The 11,985-nt window shown below is 58.3% G+C and overlaps 2 protein-coding genes across 2 annotated transcripts; one reads left to right on the top strand and one right to left on the bottom strand.

The window, feature by feature from the left end:
• On the bottom strand, nt 1-2,615 carry GPR142 (G protein-coupled receptor 142). Its single transcript, XM_057499539.1, has 3 exons — nt 2,591-2,615; nt 1,643-1,888; nt 1-971 (listed from the first exon to the last, which is right to left on the bottom strand). Exons 1-3 carry the CDS (start codon nt 2,613-2,615, stop codon nt 70-72), a joined length of 1,173 nt encoding a protein of 390 aa, XP_057355522.1. The 3' UTR covers nt 1-69.
• A 4,209-nt stretch (nt 2,616-6,824) lies between these two features.
• On the top strand, nt 6,825-11,574 carry BTBD17 (BTB domain containing 17). The gene is made up of 3 exons (XM_036900183.2): nt 6,825-6,976; nt 8,567-8,843; nt 10,235-11,574. The coding sequence occupies exons 1-3, from the start codon at nt 6,892-6,894 to the stop codon at nt 11,307-11,309; spliced, it is 1,437 nt and encodes a 478-aa protein (XP_036756078.1). The 5' UTR covers nt 6,825-6,891; the 3' UTR covers nt 11,310-11,574.
• Nucleotides 11,575-11,985: the final 411 nt, after the last annotated feature.

Genomic DNA, 11,985 nt, shown 5'->3' with positions numbered 1-11,985 from the left:
AGTGCAAAGTAGAGTGCCGACAAAGTTCGTGGGTACAACCACCAAGGTCCCGGTCCATCTGGTCCTGAGTCACCCGAGCACCTTGGCTGGGCCCCTCCTCTGCAATTTTGCCCCTTTGCGGAGTCCTGGAGGCTTCAGCATAGGCTCGACAACCATGCCCTTGGGCTGCGAACCCAGGGAACAGGGCAGGTGGACATGATGGATGACCTCTCGGACAGTAGCCCGGAAAGTCCTGCTGACAAAGCAGTAGAGGCCAAAGTTGACTGCTGTGTTGAGCATGGCCGCCATGTTGGCCAAATCCAAGGCCAGGTGAACCCTCCAGTCCCGGTGGACGGGGGCCACGTACAGGTGGTAAAGCATGACAAAGATCCGGGGTGCCCAAAGGAGAGCGAAGAGTGTGGTGATGCCCAGGAGGATGGCTGTGCTCTTGCCCACCTGGGGCCGCAGCCCACCCCGGCCCCTCCTCTGTAACTGGCAGATGATGGCTGAGTTGGTGACCAAGAAAACACCACAAGGGATGAAATAGACGGTGAGGCAGTGAGCCCACTTGAGGACCTCGTCCAGTGTGCTGGGGGTGCTGGTGTCCCTCCACACGTCCAGCCACCAGTAGAAGGGGATGCCAGTCAGCAGGGCAGCTCCGAGGACAAAGGCGATGGCCCGGCGGGTCCGGCCTGGGGACGAGGCAGCCCGATGGTGCAGGGGGTGGCACAGGGCACTGTACCTGTCGATGGTGAGCAGGACAGCGATCCAGACTGATGCATGGTTGGCCGCAAACTCCAGGGTGTTGGCCGTGCGTACCACAGCCTGGGGCACCTCTCGGGCCAGCACGGCTCCCTGCAGAAGGAAGCCCATGAACACGATGACCACTTGGGTGACAATGTCCGAGGCCGTGTGCGCCAGAAGGTAGTAGTAGGAGGGCTTCCTGGTCCTGGAGGCAAGGCGGGCCAGGGCCACTGTGGTCAGGAGGTTGACTGATGGTGACCAAGGTTGCAGAGGGGAGAGGTCAGAGGCATTAGAAGGGCTGCTCAGGCTTCGCTGTTCAAGGTGTTGTCATCGTCCCTCCCCCCTGCTTATTCTGGCCTCTCTTTTCCTCTTTCTAGACCTTTCTTAGAACTCACACTGTCAGGAAGCCTAGTCAGATCAGCCCTGCCCTGTCCCTCCATACACCAGAGGCCACTGACTTGGCTCTGGGGTGAGGGGTCTGTCTAACACGCGGGCTTCCCTGGTGACACGCAGGGATTGGTAATTCCCCAAAGCTGGACCCCTTGCCCTGCCCTGTACCCCAACCCCCAGCTCTGCTCTCTGAAAGCAGTGGGCCGTGCAGGAAGCTTTCACCTGAGCAGAGGGCAGGCCTGCCTGAACTTGGTCATCCAGGAGGCTGCCCAGTGTGGGAGTGGAAGTGGGGCTCTGCTCTGGTGGAGTCTCGGATTTAGCTCTTGAACACCCCGAATCCTGGCCCCTCACCCACTCCCCAATGTGGTTTGCTCCCCAGTAACCCAGGTCACCCTCTCCTGAAGGCAAGGGGAGCCCCAGCGTCTCTGATCTGGGTCTTGGGGATCAGCAGAGAGAATTGGCACCCAGAGAAGGAGGATCCCAATTTCTGGCCGACCCTAAGACCCCAGACTCCAGTCCCCCTGCTCACCAGGCAGCCCCAGGCCCAGCAGGATGCTGTAGTAGATGACAGGAACGACACCAGCCACACACGGGGACCTCTCTGGGATCTCCGGCCAATGGCCTTCAAACTCCTGGCGCAGCCCACTGCCATTGGGTGTGGGCAGCAGGGTCACTCGTGGCTGGTCAGCTAGAAGGGGTGGAAGGGTGGGGTGAGAGCATGCGGTCTCTTTCCAGCCTGGTCCCACAGCAGCCCCGCCCTGACTCTGGCCCTGAGCTCTTTATTCACCCCTGCTCTGTGCAGACCCCTTGGCTAGGCCCAGCCAAAAGGCAATCCCCATGGCCAAGCACACCCCATCCCTCCCCAGCCCTCGGTGGCCTGGCCACCCATCCATGGGAAGAAGTCACAAGTGGCGTTTCGTGCAGCCATGGAGACTATTTCTCAATTGCGCTTCAGCCTGGAAAGCAGGACCCTAAAATGGGCTGGTGGCTCTGCCAGGGAGGGCTCTTGTGACAGATTCCTGGGCCTCGGTCCAGTCAAGGTGACCAGTGTGACCCACCGTGACTAATAGCAGCTGCCTGGCTGTGCTCAGCAAGCCATCCCCTCTTTAGGGGTTCCCCTTTTTCCTACAAAGAGCACCCCTCTTCGTAGGTCAGCACTCTCAGAGCTGGAATGGCCCTGGTTTTTAGATGGGGGAAACTGAGTCCAGAGGAGGAATGTGACCGGCCCAGGATCACACAGCTGGCTTTTGGCAGCCTGCGACAGGGACTGCTCTGGCCCTTACCTGCCGGCCCACACTTCAGGTTTTTAGGTTTTACTTTCCAGCTTTTGATTTGCTGTTGAAGCCTCACTCACCCTACCCCTCAGCCCCCTGCTTAACCTAGTTTCCCCAGCACACAACCCCACTCACCCCCGCCCCAGGGCTCCTCACCCGCCTCCGCCCTGGTCGCCCCTCCCACCCAGTTCTGGGCACTTTACCTGTCTCTTGCCTCTCAAGCGTCATGCTCCTGGGTCACTTGGTGGCTTTCTCTGGGGGTCCCGGCGGCTCCCTCCCAGCTCGCCAGCTCTCGGGGCGTGGTTTGCCTGAGTCCTTCAGCAGCAGTGAGCCGGGTCAGGGAGGAAGGAGGTGGAAGGAGGGAGAAGGGAGGAGGGCGGGAAGGGTGGGGCAGGGCTCAGGGGAATGAGTCTATGCGGCAGATGATGCCTGGAGTAAACGGACCCCTGGGTGCACAGGCAGGGAAGGCGGCAGGCTGGAGGGAGACTTTGGGGAGGAGTGAGTATTTGGGGGAAAGGCAGAAAGATTTGGGGAACTGACTATGGCATCAGAGAGACAAGGGAAGGGCTGCCGAGGTGGGTGGGGGAAGACAGTGACCGGTAGGGAGAGGTGAGGCCGCCACGGTCAGGGCCCAGATCTGATAGGCCTCCTGGGCCACGTTTCAAAGAGTCCGTCTTGCAGCTGCTGTGGGTGATGGGACGAGGAGGAGGCTACCCAAGGGGCTGCAGGCCCGGAAGCTGCACAGCAGTGGTGGCCACCGGGAGAGGCCTGACCAGGCTGCCAGCAATGCTGGGAAACCGAGACCCAGTGGCCCCCCTGCAAGCTGTTGTTTTCCTGGCCCTGGTGAAATGGACCATCCCTCCAGGAATATCAGTCACTGGCAAATAAACACCAGCCGGTGCGCCAAGCACTCTGGAGAGGCTGGAATCTGTGCCTGGCCGGCTCCCCGGCTCCCATCGAGGTAAGGTGACCGGTGCAGCCACAGGGGACACCTGGGACAATGTGTGGATTGATTCCGGAAGGAGAGCTGAGCCCCAGCGTGGAATCGCTTCCCACTCCCACCCTCTGGGAACTTAGCAGAGTCAGCTTCTGGGCCCCTTAAGTTGGATCCCACACCTGGGGTTAGAGCTGCTTTGACCCCACCCCGACCCGCGCGCCCACCCCAGGCACTCACTGGGGCCATGCTGCCCCCTGGTGGCCATGTCCTAGAATCCTAGCCCCAGAAAGTGCAAGTAACATAACCAGGCTACCACCTCCCTGTGCTAAGGGCTGTGGGTGAGCAAGATGCCACTTACAGTTGAGTTGAAGAGGCCAGCCATATGTGCGGGCCAACATTTCCTGAGCACCCACCCTGTCCCCACGTGGGTCACCCTCACTGCGGCCCCGCCAGCTAACTCTGGTTACCGGCATTCACAAAAGAGGGGACTGAGGTTCAGCAGCTTAAGTGAAGCTAAAGCCACAGAGCTGGTACATGGCGGTTGGAATTTGAACTCAGCTTTGTTCTTTCCCCAGAGCCCTTGTCACACAAGTGTCTCCAGAGACCAGGTGGTCAGAAAGGGAGAGGCCACTGTGAGCTCAGGCTTTATGGAGGAGGAGAATGTGGTTAGATGGACAGCACTTAGATGGGAAGGGCATTTGAGTGGGGGGAACAGCATGACAGAGGGTGCTGAGGCAGGATAGTGGCTGTGCCACTGTGGTGGGACACCCTGGCTTCAGGGGGAGCTTTCACTAGTGTAGGAGGTACTTCAGGGACAGATTCATTCTCATTTATTATTAGTGTGCCCCCTGAGTACACAGGCCTGGAACTTAAGGTCAGGACTCCATGTTCCCTAATCAAAATGTTTGAGGGCACCCTGGCTCAGGAAGAGACATGTTCCAGATGTAGGGGAGGCTGCAGTCAGGCCAGGGCTGGGTCTGGGGGCCACACCTCTGCAGTGGGCATCACCACAGCCCAGGGCCCATCACCCACTCTGCAGATTCAGAAACTTCATTCTGCATCAAGCTTGCAAGGGTTTTCAGTTGCTTTTACAGTCCTGACAACTTCTTGCTTAATGGGGATCATATATGGCTACTGAAATAGTTTCCCAGAAAAGGCAGCATGGGATCATGGAAAGAAAAGTCAAATATAAAAGCAGTATTTGGATTCTGGCTTTGTCCCTTCCTGCTCATGAAACCTCAGACAAGGCACTTAGGTTGTAAACACTAAGGCAGAAAGTAAGTCCTCTCTGGGAATTGTTCTAGCTTGTGAGCTCATCAGACTTGCTCTCAAGGCATTATGGAGCTTCCAGATCCACAGGCAAAATAAAGCGGAGCAACTCAGATCCTCATCTTAAAGACCTTGCAGGGCAGACGCCCTCCTCCTCTCCTGCTCCAAGGCTTTCACATGCTACACACATGCACACACGTTGCATGCACACATGCATGCATGCACATTCCAGCAACCCTTGGGACAAGAGAATGAGAACAGAGAATGCCTGGTTCTAGAGAATCAGTTTCTAAATCATTAGAGAAATTTCAGGGATAATGGAAATTGAAAATAGTAGGAGGTGGAGCCTTCCAGAGATGGGAAGTCAGAGGTGATCCTCCTGGATCTTCTTCATAACTCGAGGCCTCCCTGATCCCTGCGCACTTGAAATGACGTGTGTCTAATTCTACTAAGTAGATCTTAGTTTGGGGTGTACATGACAGGGCCCAGGAGGTGCCCTGGTAGATGGAGGAGATTCCAGTGCAGGTGGGTTACACTTCTAAAAAGAGAGATGCAGCCTCAAGGAACCCTGTTTACTGAAAGACCATTTTTTTGAATAGTGGGTTCTCTTATTATCATCTCTTTGTCATCAGTAACATTTCTTTTGAAAAGCATTGCTGTGAATGGAAGCTGGGATGCCCTCAGAGGCCCAGAGCCCCATTACACTGAGGCTTTGTCTTGCTGGGCTAGTCCGGGGACGTGGTGCAGCCCATGGGAAGGGCAGGCAGGCAGCCAGTGGGCAGGGATGGTGGATCTGGATGAGGGGAGCCAGGCGTGAAGGTCAGGGCAGCTGGGAGGGGTTTCCGCTGGGCTGGACAGCTCCATCTCTGCCAACCCGGACGAGACAGGTGCCAGACCCAATTCCTGCTCCAGAGAGGGGGTGGGACTGCTGGCTGTCTCTGTGCCAGCCAGGGGCAGAAATCAATGCATAGAGCTGGTCCCTGGGATCCAGAGAGCAAGGGAGGGCAGGCTCCAGCCCTCCCCCATCAAGGACCTCGCCTCGGGAGAGACTCTGAGATGGATCTCTTGGGAGCCCCCTGCTTCAGCTCATCAACTTTGAAGGGGTCCCCACCACCGAGAACTGGGCCAGGCTCCGCTTGTCGCCTGAAAAGGTGAGGCCCACCCACCCACAGCCCCACTCCCATGGGCTCTAGGCCTCACCCTCTTTGTTTTCAGAAGAGCACTCCTTTGCACTAACCCAACCGAGACTGTCACCTCATTCTCTGCCTCAGTTTCTCCTGTGGTCGGGGTGGTATGCCAGATCTGCTGTGTGTCTCCTTGGAACCCTGGGAAGGGAAAAATTACAGCTGGAAGTCAGACAGAAGGTGGTGAGAAAAGCCTTCCAAGGAGATGAACCTAGATTCCTGAGGCCACTTGGGAAGTTGAATTAAGTGAAGGGAGTGGTAAGCAGGTATGTGCCCACCTCAGCACCTCTAGTCCCCCGGCCCAGATTTGGGCAGGGGGATAGGCTGAGGGCCAGCCTCTCTGCTCTGGGCAGGGGTGCACAGGGTCGGGTGTAGCTGCTCTATGCCCAGCCCTGCTGTCTTAGCTCACCTTGATGCTGGATGCGTGATGTCCACAGTCCCTGTGGAGCCTCCCTAAGGGCCCATCACCCACCACAGAGCATGCAGGAACATGCTTCTACAAAAATCATGAAAATGACAGCACTTACCCCAAGGGCTCCTATCAAGACCCTTGCCCTCCTATCTGGAGTGCTAGCCCACCCCAAAATGGGAGAGGGGGGCGGATGGGAGCCTGAGATGCGTCTTTCCTCTCTCCTTCCAGACCCTTCCTTTGCAGTCGGCTCACCATGGCATTCCAGCCGTGATGCTGGCAAGTGTGCCCTGTGACAGGATGGAGGCTGTGCCTGGGGCTGGGCTGGGGGCTGGGGTCCCTCTGGGCCCTTAGCTTCGGGAGCCCCTTACCTGCACTTTGGAGAGCCTAAAACTTCCCAGGAGAGGCATGACTAGCTCTGCTGGGTGGTAGGAGATGTGGGGGAGGGTGCCGGATCTGTCCCCTTCAGGGGCCCATGGGCAGCACAATAGCCCCGGGCTGCCACTCTCTGGCTTAAGTGGTTGCCTGGGCAACAGCTGGGGCCTGTTTCCACCAATCCAAGGCAGAGGCTGGGTGGGGGGAGGGAAGCCGGCCAGGAAGGGGGGTGCTGGCCCCTTGCACTGGATCCTATATAAGGAGGAGGAATGTGAGCGGAGTGGTCTGGGCTTTGCGGTCCCTCCATTGGGCTCAGGGGCGGGCACAAAGATGCTTAGGCTGGGCTATGCCAAGCCTAGGTCCTGGGCCAGCTTCTGGGCCATCCTGACCTTGGTGGGCCTGGCTACCCGTGCAGGTGAGTGGGCAGTGGGGGTTGGGGATGGTGGGGAGCAAGGCACAGGGGCAGGACTTTCCAGGCTTAGCTGCACACGGCCAGGAGGGGGCGATATCTAGCCGGCCAGGATGTGTGCAGAGTTGATTTGATCAGGACGGCTCCGTGGAGGAAGGGAGGAGGGCTGGGAAGGCAGGCAGGGGGCTTAACGGCGAGACCTTTCCACCGTGCATTGTCCCAAGCTGAGGCGAGTGGGATGCCATCAGCGTTCAGGCCCCTCAAAGAGACAGCCTGGGAGGCAAGGCTGGGCATGAAGCGCCAACCCGCCCCTCAGCCTCGCTCTCTCCCTCTGCCCCTCTCACACACAGATGCTCTGCTCTCGTGTGCACCTGCTCTCCCATAGTCCGCATGGGCCACGGGCCTGGGTGTGCTGGGGCGGGTGCCCATCTGCTGCTGTCAGACACCCTGACTCCCTCTCTGAGGCCTCTCATGCTGTTCTCAGTTTGGGGAAGTGGCTAGCAGCATTTTCTGTCACTGAATTTCCTGTAACTGTGTGCATGTCCCCATCTGACCCTCATGGAGTCTCTGGAAACATGAGAGAAGGACTCAGGGTGGCCAGCCTGGAGGGGGAATACCAGCCTCCATAAGCATGTACCGAGAGAGTTCCATTCCAGCCCTGGCTCGCTCTCTGTACTTTCTCTGGTCCCCCACAGGCCACCTGCTGAGAGTGGACTTCAGTCTCACAGACTGGGACCCAGCAGGGCAGCTTCCCCTCCATGCCCACAGCCTCCTTTCGTGCCCTGCCCTCCCCTCCTACTCAGTGCCCGGGCCCCCTAACCTTCTCTCTGCTCCCAGCTCTCCAAGCCCATTCTCATTAAGGGCCTTTGCAGGGCTGGTGCTTTGGCCTGGACACTCATCTTCTGGCCGGCTCCTCCTCGTCACTTCCTCAGGGAACCCATCCCTGATTCCTGCGCCTAAAGTAGCCCCGCCCCCCACTGCTAGCACTGCCCTTATTTATCAAAATCTAAAACTAGAAAGCTTATATCTCTTATTACCAGTCTAATAAGCTCATCTGTGCTTTTATGAGTGTAAGGACCTGACTGGTTTTGTTCACTGCCATATTCTGGGCTCACCAGGAGAATGTCTCACTCATAATAGATGCTCAATAAATATTTGATAGTGAAAGTACCACTTTTGACAACTTTTCCAAGGGATTAGGTGGACAATTCTTCAGGAGGTGAGAGGGGTGGGGACCAAGAGGTTTCTCAACCCTCACGTGGAGGTCTGGCATCATGGATGCCAGTTCTGGGCATTTCATCCCACGTAAGTTCATGACCTCTCCTTGCCAGGAATCCACTCCCTTCCAAGAGCATCTTCTTGGGGTCTGCTCTTGGGCGGGTTCATGACCTTCCTAATTCAGAATGTGCTTTGTGCACAGATGTGCATCACTGTACTTCATGGGCACAAACAGGTATGCACATAGCCTCCCCAGGCCCACCCACCCCCTGCCCACACCCAAGAACACGATTCTCCAGCTGGTCCTTCTGTACCCCTAGATCACTGCCCAGGACCCGGGTGACTTCTCAGGCTGTGCTGTGTTCTCTCCTGTTGCAGCTCAGAGAGCTGATGTTGGTGGGGAGTCAATGGGCACCTCCATCAACCACTCCCAGATGCTGTTCCAGCGCTTGCAGGAGCTGCTGCGGCAGGGCAACGCCAGCGATGTAGTTCTGCGGGTGCAGGCTGTGGGCACCGATGAGGTCCGAGTCTTTCATGCCCACCGCCTGCTGCTGGGCCTGCACAGTGAGCTGTTCCGGGAGCTGTTGAGCAACCAGAGTGAGGTGGTGCTGCAGGAGCCCAGGGACTGCACTGCTGTCTTTGACAAGTTCATCAGGTGGGGAAGGATTGGGGGAAGGCTCCATCCCTTTCCACTCACAGGGTCAAGGATGCCCTGGCCTCTTAGAGGACTTTGTCCATCCCTGCAGGTCATTAGGATGATAATGCAAACAATCTTCTTCATCCCTTCCCCCACCGCCCTCTTGCAAAATGCAATGTGATTCCCCTGCCCTTGCCTGTAAACTCAGTGTGGTTTGATGTCAGCTACCAAATGCTCTCAGAGTTGTTTCCAAACCTGGCCTTGAGAACTTTTAAAAACTACAGATTCCTGGACCCGCCCTGGATTGTTGGCTTCAGATCTGGGGTTGGGCCCAGAAGTCATTTTTTATTTTAAAGCCTCCATGTCGTATTGCTGCCGGATTTTGAACCATAGGGCTAGGGAGCTGCAGAAATTAGCCAGCCCTCTCCCTCATCTCCTGCTTCAAGCCAGTGTGCTGCACAGGGGGCACCATTCACACTGTAGTCTGAGAAAGTAGCCCTGTTTCAATGGCTTAGACTAGATGTCTGCAGAATCCCAGTCATCTCTTCCAAGTTCCAGGCAACAGGAAGAGGGATAGCACAGAGGGGCAAAGGGCCCTCTCCACCCCAGTCCCCTTTATCCAACCAACCTTCCCCCAGTCTCAGAGGCTGCCTCCCTCCACATCTCATTGGCTAGAATTTAGTCACATGGCCACATCTACTATAGAGAAGCTGGGAAACATCTTGCATTCCTGGAGGCAAATTTGTGGGGCTGAAATGCTGAGGAAAGTGAAGACATGGCTGTTGGGGCAGGTATCTGGCAGTTGCCCCTACACCTGTGTGGTGCAGTACTCGTGGGAACTGGCAGGAAGGGCGGGCAGAGGGATGGCTGCAGACAGAGACAAAGGGAGCAAGAATGAGAACGGATAAGGAGTGGAAAAGACAGCAAGAAAGATGGGGCTGTAGGAAGCCGGCAGGGGAGAATGAGAGGTAATTGGTGTTGACTGCCTGCTTTGTGGCATGTACCGTTCATTCTTCGGTTGTCATAACAGCCCTGTTATCCCCCTTTCCGAGATGAGTAGCGCAGGTTCAGCAGACTTGCCCACTCATAGCAAGAAGGTGGCAGGATGTAGATCTGAACCCATGCTGTAAACCCCACAATGGCAGGAGCCACGTCTGCCTGGTTCTAGCTTAGAGCTCGGGACCTAGCAGATGCACGAGAAACGGAAAGAAGAGGCCATGAAGTAGGATTGCCACGGGACGGTCCTTGAGAGGAAAAGACGGGAAGCCTTAGGGCCCACTGCTCTGCTTGCATCCCTGACCACAAGTGCTCTACCCAAGGCCATGCTTGCTCTGGGCTCGGAAAGTGGCTCTGAGTGGGTGCAGCACAGCCTGGTCCTAACCTGCCCTGTCTCTGTGCCTCTCCGGCAGGTACCTCTACTGTGGCGAGCTGACTGTGCTGCTGGCCCAAGCCATCCCCTTGCACAGGCTGGCCACGAAGTACCGCGTGGCGTCCCTGCAGCGGGGCGTGGCCGACTACATGCGCGCGCACCTGGCGGGTGGCGCGGGCCCGGCGGTAGGCTGGTACCACTACGCGGTGAGCACTGGTGAAGACGCCCTGCGCGAGAGCTGCCTGCAATTCCTGGCCTGGAACCTGTCGGCCGTGGCGGGGAGCGCCGAATGGGGCGCGGTGAGCCCGGAGCTGCTAGGGCAGCTCCTGCCGCGCTCGGACCTGGTGCTACAGGACGAGCTGGAGCTGTTCCACGCACTGGAGGCGTGGCTGGGCCGCGCAAGACCGCCGCCCGGCGTGGCCGAGCGGGCGCTACGCGCCATCCGCTACCCCATGATCCCGCCCGCACAGCTGTTCCAGCTGCAGGCGCGCTCGGCGGCTCTGGCGCGCTACAGCGAGGCCGTGGCTGACCTGCTGTTACAGGCCTACCAGTTCCACGCCGCTTCGCCGCTGCACTACGCCAAGTTCTTCGATGTCAACGGCAGCGCCTTCCTGCCCCGCAACTACCTCGCGCCCGCCTGGGGCGCCCCGTGGGTCATCAACAATCCAGCACGCGACGACCGCAGCACCAGCTTCCAGACGCAGCTGGGCCCGAGCGGCCACGACTCCGGCCGTCGGGTCACGTGGAATGTGCTCTTCTCGCCGCGCTGGCTGCCGGTCAGCCTGCGGCCTGTCTACGCAGACGCTGCGGGCACTGCGCTGCCCCCTGCACGCCCCGAGGACGGACGGCCGCGGCTTGTAGTCACGCCGGCCAGCAGTGGCGGCGATGCGGCGGGTGTGAGCTTCCAGAAGACGGTGCTGGTGGGGGCGCGCCAGCACGGCCGCCTGCTGGTCCGCCACGCGTACAGTTTCCACCAGAGCAGCGAAGAGGCGGGCGACTTCCTGGCGCAAGCCGACCTGCAGCGGCGCAACTCGGAGTACCTGGTGGAGAACGCCCTGCACCTCCACCTCATTGTCAAGCCCGTCTACCACACCCTCATCCGTACCCCCAAGTAGCCAAGTGGGACCAGTGGGTGGGGAGCTAGGCGTCCGGAACGCCTTCGGATTGGGAAATGAAGGCCTGGGTTCGGAGGGCCTGGGAGGGACCCGGCAAGTGGAGGTGCGTACACTGGCCCCCTGGGTGGCCAGGCACTGACTGGGTGGAGGCCAGGTGAGGACTGGTAGACCAGATGCCCAACTTCAGGAGCTGATTTCACAGTTGACTTGAAGGCAATGTCCTTGGTTGAATAAACCGCTGCTCAGAGAGGCGAGGGGATGATTGAACGCCCCAGTTCCTGGGGGGAAAAGAGCCCACGGAGGGCCCACACAGGGCTGGGGGTTCCCTGGCTTTCATTAGCTTTCCCCTGCCCGCGCACAGCAGAGGGCAGGTAAGAGCAGCACCGCTCCTGGGAGGGGGCCTGGGCAGGTGGAGGCTGGTGGGATGGGGCAGGAATGGACCTCGCTAGCCCCACCCTTCCTGGGGGGTCCTCCCGGTCTAGAGGAAAACTCCTTTCCCCCAGGTTGCGGGTTGTGCTATGTATCCAGCCAGAAGGAGATGGGGTGTCGGGGAGGGAGGAAGAAAGGAGTTGGGTTGAATTTTAAGCAGTCATGGCCACTCCACAATCCAGACAAGGTCTTGTTTCCAACACAACCATCAAGACCCAAATGGGGTTTTATTGTTAAAAGAAGGGGG

Source organism: Manis pentadactyla, chromosome 4, assembly GCF_030020395.1.
Source record: "Manis pentadactyla isolate mManPen7 chromosome 4, mManPen7.hap1, whole genome shotgun sequence".
Lineage (NCBI taxonomy): Eukaryota > Metazoa > Chordata > Mammalia > Pholidota > Manidae > Manis > Manis pentadactyla.
Note: the sequence above shows the minus strand (reverse complement) of the source record. Positions and strands in the feature narration are given on the sequence as shown.